The sequence below is a fragment of the Thalia democratica genome, chromosome 2, assembly GCF_965202585.1.
Source record: "Thalia democratica chromosome 2, ktThaDemo2.hap1.1, whole genome shotgun sequence".
Lineage (NCBI taxonomy): Eukaryota > Metazoa > Chordata > Thaliacea > Salpida > Salpidae > Thalia > Thalia democratica.
This window is the reverse complement of record NC_139166.1, coordinates 71,680,372-71,697,865: the sequence shown is the minus strand read 5'-3', so window position 1 is coordinate 71,697,865 and position 17,494 is coordinate 71,680,372. Positions and strand designations below refer to the sequence as shown.

General features: G+C 25.7%; 1 protein-coding gene across 1 annotated transcript; it reads right to left on the bottom strand.

Moving 5' to 3' along the window:
• Positions 1-6,445: 6,445 nt before the first annotated feature.
• On the bottom strand, positions 6,446-16,769 carry LOC145828912 (serine/threonine-protein kinase Nek2-like). Its single transcript, XM_082936658.1, has 11 exons — positions 16,619-16,769; positions 14,580-14,682; positions 13,777-13,879; positions 10,635-10,836; positions 9,526-9,728; positions 8,940-9,102; positions 8,608-8,689; positions 7,892-8,137; positions 7,183-7,273; positions 6,848-6,995; positions 6,446-6,525 (listed from the first exon to the last, which is right to left on the bottom strand). The coding sequence occupies exons 1-11, from the start codon at positions 16,755-16,757 to the stop codon at positions 6,446-6,448; spliced, it is 1,560 nt and encodes a 519-aa protein (XP_082792784.1). The 5' UTR covers positions 16,758-16,769.
• Between the last annotated feature and the right edge of the window lie 725 nt (positions 16,770-17,494).

Sequence of the window (17,494 nt, the reverse complement as noted above, 5' to 3'; positions counted from 1 at the left end):
TATAATGGTTCTAAAAAAAAACTTCATATTACACAATTAAAGAAAAAAAAATGACTTTATTTACTACTTGAAATTCAACCTTGAATATAATCCTTTGTAAACTAATGAGAGTCTACGTTTAGAAATATAATTAAGATATAAGATATTAAAAATAGTATAATATAAACTCATTTATATGAGAATAAACATAATGCTGTTTTTATTTAGAGCTAAACAAAACCCAATTATGAACTTATTATGTTTAAAAGCTCTATAAACTTATAGAAGATTTATAAACGAAATAAGTAATTAGATATTAATAAAATAATAAACTATAGACAATTAAATCAACAATCAAAAATATGGTCAAAGAACCAGATGTAATAAAAACATTTTTGTCGTCAAGATGTACTTGTCTATTTTTACTGCTTTGACTTCAGTATAAGACATCTCTAAATATTTTGAACTCAATCTGTTTATTAAAAAGTTATTTTTTTTTTTACCTAAGTTAGTAGGAGGCTTCGGTGGATGTACTGAGGATTCAGGTTTTGTAGAATCAGGTTTTGAAGAGTCTGAATCTGCAGGATCAGAGTTTAAAGACATCCTGAAATTCAAAAAGTTTAAAGTAACAGTTTACAGTTAACGAAAAACACCTGGTTATGAAAGCTTGTGCAGCATTTTTTACGTAAAAATTCTAGTATATAACTCATTTTTGATATATAAGTTTGATAAATGTTTTTTTTTATGTTTAATTTTATAGCTTTGAATAAATGAACACGAAAAGCTCTAAAAGTAAAATTAGTAGTCTATGTTTATTTTATATGTTTTATATAACCTTAAAAGGTATATTTCTATATAACTTTAAATGAATGTTTTTAAACAATGGCTTACAATTGTGTTATGCTACTACAGAAAACTATAGTTAGAGTTCTAAAAAATATTTAAATAGCACACAACTGATCTTAGTGAATTGTTAACAAAAACTTACCTTTTAAAAGTCTGCTATACTTTTTAGAAAGAAAAAAATGTGTTTATACTTTCTGAGCTTTCTACAAAATAAAGCAGTACAAAAAATATTTACTCAGTAAAACTTTGCATCTGTAACTTCCTGTTATTGTGTGAGTAAAGAAATATTTCTAAACAATAACCAAAAACATTGGTAAACATAAACAAACACTTTATTAAAGTTTATACAAGTTTTGTTTTAAGCTACACACATTATTTTATTTCTGCTTTTAAATACACAATGGTTTTATTTTTATTATTTATATATTTTGCAATCACTTATTTATCTACAGCATATATTTCTGAAGTGTTGTTAAACAAACGCACGTTCTTTTTTGTGTGCCTTAGCAATCAGGGACTTTCAAGATCCAAAAACCACCCACTTGGTAGAAAAATACGATTTCCCTCCTTTATTAGATATCACCCCATTCGTAGCTGATTACCCATTTAAATTTTTGCTCCCTTAATAGTTACTGCGCTTGGTTGCAAAAACCGTTCCCAAGGTAGCAATAATGTCGACCTTTGGAAGCCCTACTTAAAGTATTGACGTTGTAACTTTTCTTCTATTTATTTGAACTAGAGCAAAAAAAATTTTAAACTTTAAGTATATTGACTTTCAATTTTGTTCAGCTAAAGCTTGTGTTGATTATAAGTAAGTACATAGGTGTCTTTTAATATTTCTAAAGTCTGAAAAATATTTAGTTGTTAACTTAGTTAAAAACATATTTGTTTACAATACTTCATATATACTTTAATTTAAAAAAATCTGTACAGTCAGAAGGTAACTTATTTTAATAAAATTTTGATTTTTCACCTTTAAGTTATTGTACTGTAGTAGTTTTACAAAAAAAATTTTACTTTTTATAAAAGGTTACCTGAGTTTTGTATAAACTACAGCTTAGTTGTCTCTATACGCATTAAAGCTTTAAACTTTGATTAACACAACAACGATTAAATGTTTTTCTTAATAAATTAATTCTTACTTTAAAAGAAGTATTCTATATACTAAAAAAAACGTACCTATGAAACCATAAATTTTACAATTTACTCTTTTTTTCAGGCCATGTTTGTCACCTTTAACTTTTTTTAGTTAATAGTATTGAGTTAAGTAGAACATTATAAAACTACAAAAACTGATGAGTTTTAAAATAGTTGTTTCAATATTTGGTATATCTAAAAAAAGTTTTATTATCTGCTGCCTAATCTTAGCAACTTTTAAAACAACTGTTCATAAACATTTTATCGAATTAAAAACAGGCTAAATTATAAACTATACTGTAAGTTAGGGGTGGGCAACGTAAATATTTGACGGGCCGGATCCAGAAAAATATAGTCCTCAGCGGGCCGGATCATTTCAAGTTAGTGATCTTTTGAATTCAGCTGAATCCTTTTTTGAGATCCGGATCCCACTTTAAACACATTATCCGGATCCGGCTAAATACTAATTTTAGACAAAGATCTAGATCCGAATGGAAGCTAATTTCAAGAAGATTTGGATCCGGTTAGATGCTTATTGATCGGGTATTTGAGAATTTTGAATCAATATACTAATTACCAAGGTTCTCAAGAATGAAATTTTATGTTAAATTTAGTTAAGTATTCATATTCTATATATATTATAACTCTGGACCGAATTAATACTAGTTAGTCCTAAAAAATTATAATTTGGTTACTAAAAGTTACTCGAGCCTAACATTTTAAGCTAAAACATAAAAAAATGCTAACTATTGGAAATTAATTAATTTTGGAAATCCTTATCTGGAGTTTATATTGATAATATTTGTTCAAAAACTAACAAACAATACAATATTAAACTACTATTATTTAATTTGATTAAGCTAAAGAAGATTCATTACATTTTTTGCATGTATAAAAGAAACAAAACAAAAAAATAATTCTGATATAATAAACTGTTTTACCATAAAAAGCAAAAATAAAATAAATAAAAGATCTCGATGAAACACTTAAGGTTGATCATGTATTAGAGTTGTTTAAATCTAGTTGCATGACAGTTTTGGAAAATCTGCAAATGCACTAAAACACCGATTAGGTTTGAAGTTAGCTTATCCTTGTTAATGTTTATGGTCGGAAATGTTTGTTTTCAAATGTGTGAAGTATCGAACAACACAACTAGTTCCATGGTCATCTTTAGAAGTTGACAAACTTTGGGTCGATCAATTATACATAAAATCTATCTAAAAATTTTATAAAAGCAACAAAAATTATATGTTTGATTTCAAGTTTTCTTATTAACTTATTTAAAAAACAGTTTAGCCTGGATAACAAATTACTTTGGCTTGAAATTTTAACACTTTTACTTTCAAAATATCAAATAGTTATATTTAACTTACGAAATTTAACCAAGTTCTGTACTTTAAAAATATTATTATCAAACAGTGCACCTAAAATACTTTAATAAGTGTACTAACATAAAATAACGAAATATTTAAACAAAAAAGAAATTAATAAATATTTTTAGCATAACAAACCTTTTAGTTTAATAGACTTTAAGATTAAGATTGATTTCACTAGTGAAAATATTACTAAACGAAAAACTAAAACATAAAACTGTCACATTATACTTCAAATGTCAAGTTTAAAGAATATAGCAAGAATAATTACGCTAAAAAGAAGTCAATCAGGCATTTTTGGATCATAAAAGTTTTTAGCAAGTTGTTTAAAATCTGGAAGTTTGTTTGAAGTAGATATTCTCAGTAATGACTGCAAATTGGTATCAGTAAGATTTGAACGCGGCTTACTTTTGTTTATATACATGGTTAAGAATGTTTGTTTGCAAAAATATGTAGACCAAAACAGAACAAATAACTTTATTGTCATCTTAATTTAAATTAACAAACTTTGACTTGCTAAGTAAATCATAAAATCTGTCAATTTTTCAGTTTTGAACTTTTCTTTTTGTGTACTGCCACATTAAAGTTCAACAGTTCTAACAATATTACTAAGTACATTTTCGGTGTCAAACGTCGACGGTGATGAAACAATGTCAAATTCTTCACTAAATTGTTAAAAGTCTGCAAAACGACGACCAAACTTATTATCAAGTGAAACTATTGTCATCAATTGGTCATCACTAAAATTAACCATATATTTAATCAAAAAGTCCTTAATGAAAAAACAATAGCAGAAAAAGTGCAAATTGTAGTCTAAACTTAAAACGTTTGAAAAAAATTTAAATTTGAGCAGTTTGACTTAGAAAATTTGTCGATGTTTAATAAGATATTTTTTTTTTACTTTTAAACAACTCAATACTTATCTGGAAAAGACAACAACTTTTTACACGTCTATGTTTTATGAAAACATTATGGTAGATAAGATCATCAAAGTTACTTAAGCAAACAATTGCTTTTGGATAATTTGAGAAAGGATTACTTCAACTGACTTAAAACAGAACAAGATACTATAACAAAATAGTGTTTTATCACCACAAAATAATAAGCCATTTTAACAAACGTTTTCAGGGTCAAAGTCTTACAGTTTTGTTTAATGAAATAGTTCAAAAAAGGTTTTGTACAAGTTTTGTGATAATTAAATTGGCTGGCCGGATTTTATATAAATTTTGAAAATTCTTAGCGGGCCGGATCATTCACTTGCGGGCCGGATTAATGTTGTCCGCGGGCCGGATTCCATTTAAAATTAAAAAAGGTTTGGGGGCCGGTCATTTTCACTCTGCGGGCCGGATCCGGCCCGCGGGCCGTACGTTGCCCACCCCTACTGTAAGTTATAAGTACTTTCTGCATTTCAACATTGCAATTGAATATTTTTATTAATTAGTTTTGGTAAACTAAATAATTTTTTAAGTAAGTCATCTAATAATACACAGAAACTAATCAATTTTAATTTGTTTAACTGTTTGGTAGAATTTTGTTGTTTATTTTGAAAATGTCTTACTGTAAAATAGTGTACAAGCTTATTTATGCTTCATTGTTTTTCTAATAATGAGTTTATACAATTTTTTTATTATTATCTGCTGTTTAAAATAACTTTCATTATATTAATAATATTATTTATTAGTACATAAAATTTCGCATAAATTGATATTTTGTTTGAAAATTAAATGAAAATTCAAAAAACTTTTTATTTGTACTCAGTGTATAAATACTACGTATTGTTGACAAAAACACATACATTTTAAACAAAATATTTTTCTTTACATTTGCGCCAAAAAATCGATATTCCAATAAAAACACAACCAACAATTTTACTATACAAACCTTTACAATTTGAAAAAGCGGTTTACGATAATATAATTTAAAAAATACTTAGTTGTTAAATATAAAATGCTCATTAAAAAAACTATATAATTACTTTGCAAAAAATGAATTAAGAATTGTTCTAAAATATTGATATATAGACTACTTTAACATATGAAAACAAAATAATTTAAAAAATTATAATAGCAATTCATTGTATTGGTTACAGACTTTTTTTTTAACATTTATAACACTTGAATATAAAATTTGATCAAAATATTTCTTAAAAAAAACTTTTGGTCAAATTTAACACAAAAATTAACAAATAAAATATTTTACAAGAAAACAAAGATTATATTTTGGTTTATACAAAATCTTTAAAGAACTTTTACTAAAAGTTTATAAATAAGAGTACTACATACTAGCTACTTTTGTAAATTATTTGTTACTTAAAGCATTGGTTAAAATTTTAGAGGCAGAAAATTTTAAAAACATTTTAAACAATCACAGTTTACCCACGAAACGATATCACAGTGGAAAAGACATTGAAATAAATAAATAACAAAACTAATAAGACATTAAAGCTATGTATATACAAAATAAAGCTAGCATATTCTAACTTTTACGTTTTAAGCTAGGAAATAATAATTTTGGTTATAAAAATATGTAAATAAAATATAACAATGCTGTAATTAATTTGATTTAACCCATAAACTTAGCTTCAAATAAACACAGATAAATAAGTTAAATTCAAAGTTATAACAAATATATATTTATATAATGGATTATTCTCTTATACAGCAAATAAATTATTACACTTAATTAAAAATAACTGTAATAACTTACAAAAAACTAGTTACACACAAAGTTTCACCAACATTTAAACACGTCCTTTTTCAATACAAAAACAGTTTTATTAAAAAAATAATATAGCTGAAATCAAAAAAACAACTTTATCCATTTATTCTTCAAAATTAGGAAGCTTGTTTATAAATTTGGGTTGGTTCTAAACTACCAGAATAGATTTTGTGTTCTAAAAATAGGTCAGATACTACTGCAGCATATTAACATACTCATTTCGAAAGTAAGAACTCATAGTCATAAGCTTAAAAAGTCTATCTGGTAAAAGAACCATAATAATATAACAATAAAAAAATACAACAGTGCCAAAATGTAAGAGCTAGAACCATTAGTGGTAATACTTTTATTTTATAAATATTATCCGTTGTTCAATCATCCGAACAGTGCAGTTACCGCATACCCAAGACTTTTCTCGATTTACCGACGTTATTGTATCTGTACCGAGGTTTGTACACTTCTCCTGAAATACCTGTAAAAACTTTATGAATTTCTACTGTCAAAATAAGTTTGAAGATAGCACTAAAACTTTAAGTTGATTTTTTTCTAACATGGTAAAAAGTTTTTATATCACAGAAAGTACAAAAAAGAAAGAATAATTTTACTATATAAACAAATGATTGCAGAATAAATTCTAGTTTAAGTTTTTTAAGTATTAAAAATTATTAATACTATACATTTATTCTTCCTTAAAATAATTTATTCTATACAAATAACTATGTAATAAAGAGATATTTGGGGGAGAACTTTACAAATAAATTTAATAAACATTAAAAATTTCACAAATACTTTACCTGTAGGTTTATACACGTCTGCGTAAACATCTGAAGACCCCTTGTAAATATCTGAAGGTTTGTACAGATCTGTAGTAGGCTTGTACTTGTTGTCATACAGATTCAGATTGTTCATTCTCCTTCGGTAGTGATCCAGATCTGAGTCGACCTGTTTAATAAAAATAATTTGTTTAAAGGTTTGTGCCAGTTGTCCATAGTACATAAAACAACTGACTTATGTTTTAATGATAAAAAAAATGCATTGTATAAATACACACTTTGTGCATGATTTTTGTTTTCAATGTATATTTTTCTTAAGTAACGATATGTATCATTTTATTTTTGAGTCCACATACCTGATTCAGGTATCCTGAAGGTTTGTAAAGGTCTGTAGTCGTTGGTTTCCTGAAATTTCTCAAGTTTTCTTTTTCTCCGTACAGCTTGTAGCTAAATAAAAAGAGTCATGCTTAAAACATTTTATCATTTATTAATTCATTTTTAAACAGGTTTCGCTGATTGCTTAAAATAAAACTTTAAGTTCTCTTGTCTACGTGCAACTTCGTACTGTTTTTTTTATTAAGTTGTTAGCTTATTATTATAGCTAGATAATATTGGTCACACATAACAAAGTACAAAAGTAAATAAACAAATGCAGTTACTTCACAAATATTTTGAAACATTCTCCCTACTATGTTTATCATTTAAACATCATTAATACTTAAAATATATAAACAAGCTTAATATAACCTATCCAACTGTACTTATCACTCAAACATTAATAATCAAAAAATAGTAACATTATATATAAACAACTATACAATAACTTCAAAAAACAAATAAAAAAACTCTTGTAAATCATACCTTCGATTTTACCTATCATTCAAGCACTTTGAATTGAGTTGCTTGTAATAAAGTAAAACATAATAATAAGTAAATAAATAAAAAACTCCTAAATAATATCCCTCCTACTATACTTGTTGTCAAAACATTAACTTCTTAAATGCTTGTATTAGCATTATTAATATAATACACAGTAAATGTTAATTTTAAATAAAATAAACTAACTCGTTAACATCTCTTCTATTGTACTTGTCATTCAAACATTCGCTCCTCAATTGCTTGTACTCCCTTATCAACTTCTCAGCCGACTTCATTTTTTCCTCCGCCATCCTCTCTCGTTCTTCAATCATCATTTCCCGCCTTTTCAATTCTCTCGTTTGCCTCTCTATCACCCTCCAGCGGTCATCAAGTAATTTTCGGTCTTCGGAACTTTTTGACTCGGCAGATTTCGAAGAAGTTTGAGACGTGGAACTGAAGAAGTTTGTCAATTAATTTATAGAATTATCCTAACAAAATCCCACTAAATTAATAATTTAATTTGTAAGGTTTTAAGTTATGAGTAAATAGTATTTGTGTATTGAAAGGCTTTTAATACTTTCACAATTACGCCTCAGTAGATTTTGATTAAGTTTGGGGTAAGGAACTAAACTAATTAAATCTATAAACTAACAAAAGACCCTCAAGTTTTTGAAAATTAAATTTAGACTGAAGCCTTCTACAACTATTCTTCGGTTTTTTTAATTTATTTAATAATTCTTTTTTTGTTTACTATATTAATTAATGTTATTTTAGCTTACAGATACTACCAAGTCTTTCTTCAAACTTTATCATCAAAAAAATAAAAATGCTCATTTAAAGAATGGCTAAAGAGTAGTGATGTATATATGACTAAATAAAAGATTTATATATCAAATAAAAAATCTGTATTTAATAAAACTAACGGTTTATCAATATTATTCGAAGACTTGCTACTAGATGAAGTTGATAAAAGATGCTGGCGATTACCATTTGAGTTTTTTTCACCTGATATAAACAACAATAATCTTTAGTTAGGTTAGTAAAAAAAAATAATCTTCACACCCAACAAGTCAATGGTTACAGTTGAGAACTTATTTTGAAAAGTTAAATGAATTACTGTTTAAAGACCATCGTGAAAAAAAAATTATACAGTAAAAATAACTTAAACTATAGAATTTGAGACTATAAATTAAAAGCCTTTTTGTATAAGAAGGTATAAAAAAGGGTTTGTTTAAAATAAAGCAAAAACACAAACTTCCATCAGTGGTGGATTTGGTATCAAACTGAACTTTCTGTTTGACCTTGTTGCACAAACGCGAATGTTCATCCAGCACCGATTTTAGTATGGGCAGTTCCAATAACTCGTCCAATGTGGGTCTTGAGTTCGGTGTTTGACGTAACATTGAATTCACACATTTCTGTTGGAGAGGTGAAAGTATTAATAAATTAATATTTATTTCGATATATATTCTTTTAGTACTAATTTTAATAGTTTGACCTGACATCGAACTCACACATCTTTGATTAGAATTCTATATTTTTAAATGTAATCAATTTTGACACAATATAAAAACTATAAAACAATTAAGAATTCAATGCAACATTAAGTTTACACATACTTTTGAAAAATTTGAGAGTTTTAATAAACTACTCGGTCTAAAAGTACATGTCTCCAAACTTAAAATTTAACTTTGTTTATGCGTTAATTTAATGTAAACTAATCCATTACAAAATTTTGGTCAGCTGTTAAACAGCTACTGTTATACTTTGTCCAATAAAATACAAACTAAATATTTTAGCAAAAAATACAAAAATGGACAACATTTTCAACAAAAACTCACTTTCAAACCCTCGCTGTATTTCGAAGGTATGCTTCTGAAGTGACCCTGTTTTATCTTGACAGCCAGCAGCTTCTGATTGCTCGCAGTGAAGGGGGGTGTCAGCGAGCACAGCTCGTATATGAGGCAGCCCAACGACCATATGTCGGATTTCTCGTTGTACTGCGATTTGCTCATTTGCTCTGGCGACATGTAGTACGGGGTGCCTGGAAAAAAAAATACCTTTTAATATTTACATTATATGCTGTTGAAAAAACAACAGTTGTATAGATAAGAGCTGGAGAAAAATTAAACAAAGTCTTAGTAAGTTCATGAAAAAAAAATTGTACTGAGATTTCGACATTTGCTCTGGTGACGTATAAGGGGTACCTGAGAATAGTTGTAAATTTTATGAAAGGGACTCCAGAAAATTCGTAGTGAATTTTATTTTTCAACTATTTTTTTTTGTCACATGCTTTACATATACTGAAAAATATAAAGCAAGGCTTTATTACTTTTTAATAATATTTAATTTTTTAGTTTTTAAAGTGTTAGCTATAGTTTCTGCTTTAAAAGTGATATGACACATATATATATATATATATATATATATACAAACATTAACCAAACACCTGGATATAAAAATTACCTTTTAATATTTACATTATATGCTGTTGAAAAAACAACAGTTGTATAGATAAGAGCTGGAGAAAAATAAAACAAAGTCTTAGTAAGTTCATGAAAAAAAAATTGTACTGAGATTTCGACATTTGCTCTGGTGACGTATAAGGGGTACCTGAGAATAATTGTAAATTTTATAAAAGGGACTCCAGAAAATTCGTAGTGAATTTTATTTTTCAACTATTTTTTTTTGTCAACTTGCTTTACATATACTGAAAAATATAAAGCAAGGCTTTATTACTTTTTAATAATATTTAATTTTTTAATTTTTAATGTGTTAGCCATAGTTTCTGCTTTAAAAGATATGTTTTACATAAATGTAAAAACTCTAACAACCAACAAAATTTTTAGCAAAACTAGTGTCATGTTAAAACAAATTGAAAAAAAAAACCTATATATATATAACTTCAGTAAAAAATATTACTTTATCATATATTCTTAACTAAACTGACCAACGAAAGTTTTAGCAAAACTGGTGTCGTGTTTCAGCACCCGCGCAAGGCCGAAATCGCCCAACTTAACATTGGTGTCAGCATCTAGGAACACGTTGGCGGGTTTCAGATCACGGTGCAGGACTCTCTGCTGCTGGCTAGTGTCGGCTTTGTTGCGCTGGTTGTGGCAAGCTTGCAGTGCTAATATGAGTTGGATCAGTATCTGTTGTTTATTATCGTTGTTTTTATCATGTCAGTATTTTAATAACTTGTAAAATAAATTAAATTGGTTGTGACATGCTTGAAGTGCTTGAAGAGTTGAATCACTTTACCTTGGAACTATTTCTACATTAAATAAATATAGTTATAAATTCGCAATAGGTCAGTAAAACTAACGAAAAATTGAATATAATAATAAAAGCAAAACATTAAAACGCTTGTAATGCTAAAAATGAGTTGGATGAGTATCTGTGGAGTTATTATTATTTTTATTATAATGTCTATATTTTAATAATTATAACTACAATTAAAATAAATGGTAGTAACAAGCTTGTAAAAAAATATGAGTTTAATCAGTGTCTGTGAGTTTTTAAAACAGTATAATCATTGTTATCATTACTATTATTAATATAATGCATTTTGCATTTGAACAAGTTTCGATTATAACTATATTAAATTAGTTGTAGCAAGCTTGCAGTGCTAATATTAGTTGGATGAGTATCTGTTGGACTTTAAAAAATGTAATCATTGTGTATTATCAAGTTTGTTAAAATTTTTATTAGTAAGTTGTTTTTAAACATTTTTGTTAAAAGTATAGTTAAACTAAAACAATTAAGTAAAGTGCTGGTTGCGAATCGGTATGTGTGGGAACTACTACAATTAATGTTGATATACTATCATTATTACATCAACAGTTTAAAAAGCTAAACCTGCAAGTGTATTAAATTGGCTTTCACAAAGTTGCAATATCGGTAAAGCATCTGTGGTGAGATTGTTAATTATTGCCATTATTATTTTTATCATTTTTAATTAGAATATCGAGGCAGTATTTTAATAAATCTAAATGAAATTTCTAGTAAGTCAAATTGGTATTGACAAACTTGGAGTGCTAACATAAGTTGAATGAGTATCTGTTATAAAAAATTAAATCATAAAAACTAAACTTAGTAAAACCAATGTTTGTATTTATAAGTATACTGTTTTGGTTGTGACAAATTTGCAATATCAAATAAGTTGGTGAAAAAGGTGGCTTGAAATTCAAATGTCAATTTTCAAAAACATTATGAAGAAAAGTATTAAATTCTCTGATCTTAGTTATAAAGTTAGTGGGATTGTATAAACTAAGAATTTTAAACTAGAGCTGTAATTAGATTATGATGAAAGCTAATTAGTAAAGCAAATGGGTAAAGTTTTATTTAACAACCTTTAATTAAATTAAAACAGGCCATAAGCTTTATAATATTATGTCTATATTTGTTTGCTAATTTAGAGTTGTTATAAGCTAGGCAATAAAACCAATGAGACTAGCCCAAGTTAGCCATTTGATTGATTAAACCAATTTAAAATGTAAACTTAAGTAATTATGTTTTATTTTATTTTGCATCTTGCATACCGCTGTTTAATTTAAAAACTATGTGAATATAAAAAGATAACAAGACAATTAATATTCTTATAAAAATTTTAAGGGGACAGATCTCAAATCTTAACTAGAAATTTAAACAAAATAAGAAATTTTAAGTGATTAAATTTATTTAATTGTCGATTAAAAAAGGACAGCTTTATAAAAAAATTATAAGCAATCAATTTTTTGGCTTATTTTAGATAAAAAATTATTAAGAACTTATAATGACCAGGTTTTTGTAGTTCTTTTAGCCATATCAAAAAAATCAATTTTTAAAATGTTCCAGAAGGTTTATTTGATTAGATTGTGATGGTAAAAATAAAATTTAAAAAAATATTTGTTAAAATACAAAATTAACAATAACTCAAAGTTATCAGAACTTGTAACGTTGGAATTGAAATTGTCAGATTAGATTTTTATGCACCGATATAAAAATATTATTCATATACAGACCTACCATTCTTAAACTTAATTATATGTAAAAAAAAGTTTTCTGCTGTTGAGCTTTTACTAACAAACCGATTTATATTTATAAAATACAAATAGTCTACTTTATAATTTGTATCAATTTTATTAACAAAACTTTCATCCTAAAAACTTAAAATTTATTATTAAACTAGTTTATAGGATATGATGTATTTTAGTTTACTTCAAAATTTAGTACCAACTTTTTTAGAAAACTTTCATCTTAAATACTACAGAATATAATAACAAACTAATTTATGGTTTATAGAATACAGACAGATATACTTTATAATTTAGTATTAATTTTTTAATCAAAAAACTCAACCTTACAAAATTTTGATCTAATCAACCTATTTATAGTATATGATATACTTGTTAGTTTACTTCATAACTTAGAACCAACTTTTTTAGAAAACTTTCGTCCTAAATAGTACAGAATTTAATAAACCAATTTATTTTTTATAAAATACAGACAGATATACTTTATAATTTAGTACAAACTTTTTAAACAAAACTTTCAACCTTATAAAATTTTGATCTAATAAACTAATTTATGGTATATGATATTTTTGTTAGTTTCATTACCTTTTTAATAAAAGCCTCATTACAAACAAACAAATATATGATTTACAACATACTTTGTAGTTTACTTTATATTTATTTATACAATTAAAAATCTAATTTATGTAAAAAGTGGTTTTCAAATGTACAACTTTTATTATTAAACTAATTTATGACATATATATATAGATATATTTATCTAATTGTATAAAAACTATAATTTAAACAGCTGTCTCACACATTGAAATGTAAAATTTCATGTGATCGTCAGTAAGTTACAGTTTATTATAATAGTGAACAGAAATTTCGATTTTAAAATTATTGTAATAATTGTGACGTAGTATACTGACGATCACATGAAATTTTACATTTCAATGTGTGAAACAGCTGTTTAAATTATAGTTTATAGATAATTAGATAAATATTTAGCTCCAATTTAATTTGTCGAGCACTATTGATCAGAACTTGTTATAAAACCTTTAATATATAGATAAATATATGATATAGTTTACTTACCTTTTTTACAAAACTTTCATCCACCAGTTTTCTTTCTCTTCTGTGCTTGGTTATGAGGCTCGATAAATCTCCACCAGCGCAGTATTCCATCACTATGTATAATCTGGAAACAAAAAACAATTATTAACTTATAAAGTTTATATAAAACCAAGTTGTAAATACTCTATCACTATGTACAACCTTGATAAAAAAAAATTTTAAGTAAATTAACTTTTTCCATAAGTAAGTACAATCTTAATAAAAAATATATAAAATTCATCATTATGTACAATCTGAATAAAAACTAGTATGTAAAAATAAATATATTTTCCATTACTATAAATTATCTCAAAAAATATATTAAGTAATTTTTAATTCATAAAGTTTATATAAATCCAAGTAATAAGTTTTTCATAACTATGTACAACCTGAATAATTTCGTTTTTATAAAATGTATATTAAGTACTTCATAATACATAGTACCACCCTGAAATATTGAAACATTTGTTAAAAATACATGAAACTTTAAGAAATAAGAAGCAACGATTACAACCTTGGTTTTATTTTTTTGGAAAATATATATGAAATTGTTAATAATAAGTAGTAACTATGTATTTGAAATATTTGTTTGTAAGAAATATATATGAAACTACCAAAAGTAAGTAGCAACAATGTTCAACCTTGATATTTTTTATGTGTGTAAAATACACTTACTTATTTTATTTAAAACTTATTAAAACTCGTACAAAATAAATTTTTACCTATCATAAAACTTACGAAAATATACACATTATATACATAAAACCCATGAAAACATCACACACCTACATCTGCTCCGATCAATTATTCTGTCGTGGTATCTCACAATGTGGGGATGTTTCAGTTCCCTCAGCAAGTTCACTTCCGACACCAGTTGCTGTTTCTCACCTGGAAATCAAACTAATTACCAATTTGTTTTCGATAATTGGAGAATTTAAAAGTTTAATTTTAATACTTCACGTTGTTTCAATTCTCAATAATAGTTATTCATCTTTTTGATTGAAAAGTTATGCAAATGGTATAAAACTAAGAATACAATTGGTGTATGTTATTACTACTTATAAACTTGTTATCCTTATAAATCCTTATCATGAACTAATGATAAATAGTTCTTTTAGAAGAATATCCTTTGAGGAATATTAAGTACTTTAATTTTTATTGAAAATGACATTGTGTTACTCTTATTTATCAAAAAGCAACAGATAAAGTACTAGTAGTAACTAGTAGTATCAAAGTAGTCGTCCAAGTAATTAACTTTAACATCTTTTCAACTTAGTATCATTAACTGATAACTTTTGTGTTTTCAGAAAGATATTTATTGCCATAAGGAATATTATATCAAAATAAAGTAAAACTAAATGTTAAAAACAACAGTGAAGATAGTTTTAACCCAAATAAAAACACTAACTTTTGAAAATAAAGAAAACTATACTAGTGATTTTATTTTTGCGTAATACACCTGTCATTAATTAAGAAAGTTTATTTTTTTAATTTCTATAAAACGAGTTTAAAACTTTAATTAGATACCAGAATCAGTTTTGAGCTCTTTATAAAAAGAAAGCATTTTCCTAAAGTAAAATTTTAAAACAATATTAACTTTTTAAACAAAACTATGTAGATACATTTTATTTAAAAATTAACTTAGGTTTTGTCCCGTCATAGTCAGATAATTTATTATGAATTACACAAATCATAAAAAAAGACTTAATTATACTTGTCTTTCTATAAAATAATAGAACTTAAGGCCATAGGGGGGGGTCCAACATTTTTTTTTACAAAAATTAACATTGGCTTTTATATGAAAGTTTAAAGTACAAACTACAAGCTAGTTTTTATAGACTTCAAAAATATCATTTAACTTTTGAGATATTTAATTTTTTGTAAAAATTTTCCAATAAAAACGTATGGACCGCAAATTTTCTGGGGTCAATTTTCTCGGAAATTTTAAAATTCACTAAAAATCTATCTCCTCCTTGATTTTTTAAGCAATCTTCTTTAAATTTTCAGGAAACGTTCCTTATAATATAAAGAAAAAATGTTACTTTAGAATTTTAATAATTTTAAAAAATAAAAATTTTATCACAAAAATAAAAAAAAAAAAGTTTTTTTTTTCAAAAAAAAAAATTTTTACAATTTTTTTATAATTCCAAAGTAACATTTTTTTTTGTTATTGTATAAAGACTAGACTGTGAAAGTTTGCAGAAGATTGCTTGAAAAATGTAGGAGGAGATAGATTTTAAATGAAATAGTCTTTTTTCGCTGTTTTAGTTTTCCCTTCCCATAAGGAACCTATTATGCGGCCCAACTTTGACTGGTCATATCTCAAAAAATAATTTGAATTAGTTAAAACAATAAAAAGCATCTTGAAGTTTAGAAAAAACTCAATAAAATAAGATCAACTTGTAATAAACATGGTTTACCCCCCTATGGCCTTAATTTTTAAGAAAAAAATTATAAATAATAAAAGCAATCAAAGAAAATAACAATAAAAAACAATATAAAACAATAAGTTACCTATAGTCATTACTTAAATAATTTGATGAATAATTAATAATCAAACAAGATACAAGACAAATCAACTTAAATCTTCAATTTAAATTTTACAATTTAATTTGGTCAAAATATCATCAACAATTTTTTTTAATTATGATTAAAATATTTAATTTCATTCATTGTTTTATAAGCAAATAAATAACTAACAATCAAACAATATGCAAAACCAATAAATTTATATTTTAAATTCAAATAATAAAATTTAACTTGAACAATAATCAAATCTAACTTCAAAAACAATAACTAATAATGTGAAGAAGAAAAATATAACCTTCAGTCATTGTGCCATAATCCATGTCTTTCCAAACCAGGATCTTGTTGTCATGACGACGCTTCACCTTCAGGCACTTGCCGTAAGAACCAGACCCGATGGTGTACAAGACTTCATAATCAGACAGTTTGGAAGGCATTGTTAGTTGTATTCTATTTTACTTATCTGTGAAATTATAACTTTGTCTTAGCTATTACTTGTTTGAAAAACTTCATTTGTTAAAACTTTTTTTAGAATGAAGCAAATAAAACTGGTAAAATTTAAGCAAGCAATTTTGAAGATTCTTTTTTGAGAGGCATTAATAAACAACTGTCTTATTTTTATTTATCTATGAAGTTTCCGTTGTGTTTATATAAAATGTATTTATCAAAATAATTGTTATTTGTTAAAAAGTTCATTTTCATTAAATAAATAAAGTTAAGTGTCATTTAATTTAGCAGCTTTATATTTTTTGTCTGGGAAGTATTTTAAAATAATTGTTTTGTATTTTTATTTATCTGTGAACAACAACCAATTGCATAATTGGATAGCTTAAAAGGCATTGATAGTTGTGTTCTACTTTTATTTTTCTCTGAAAATTTTGCATTTTCATCAAATATCACTGCTAAAAGTTTTATTTGTTTTACTTTTCATTATTATATATTAAATAAATCTTGCAGATTTAAATATTTAAAGAATACTGTACTTAACATGGGTTTAGGGCTTTATACTTTATGCACCAAGCCTTTATGAGAGTATTTATGCATAATATATGCACAATTGCGTTATCACTTACTTTGCTGCATACAAGGTTAAAATAAATAAGCTAAAAACAATTTTTTGTTTAGATGTTTCAAATGATATATAGATTTTAAAAATGAGAAATGGAACTGAGAA

Bases quoted from the DNA above. Each gene is read 5' to 3' on its own strand.
- LOC145828912 (XM_082936658.1), bottom strand. From the start codon at position 16,757: ATGCCTTCCAAACTGTCTGATTATGAAGTCTTGTACACCATCGGGTCT. The intron at 13,880-14,579 runs GTGTGTGATGTT...TTTTGTTTCCAG, and splicing joins ATTGATCGGAGCAGATGTAG to ATTATACATAGTGATGGAAT. The intron at 9,729-10,634 runs GTCAGTTTAGTT...TTTTTTTTCCAG, and splicing joins TTTTGCTAAAACTTTCGTTG to GCACCCCGTACTACATGTCG.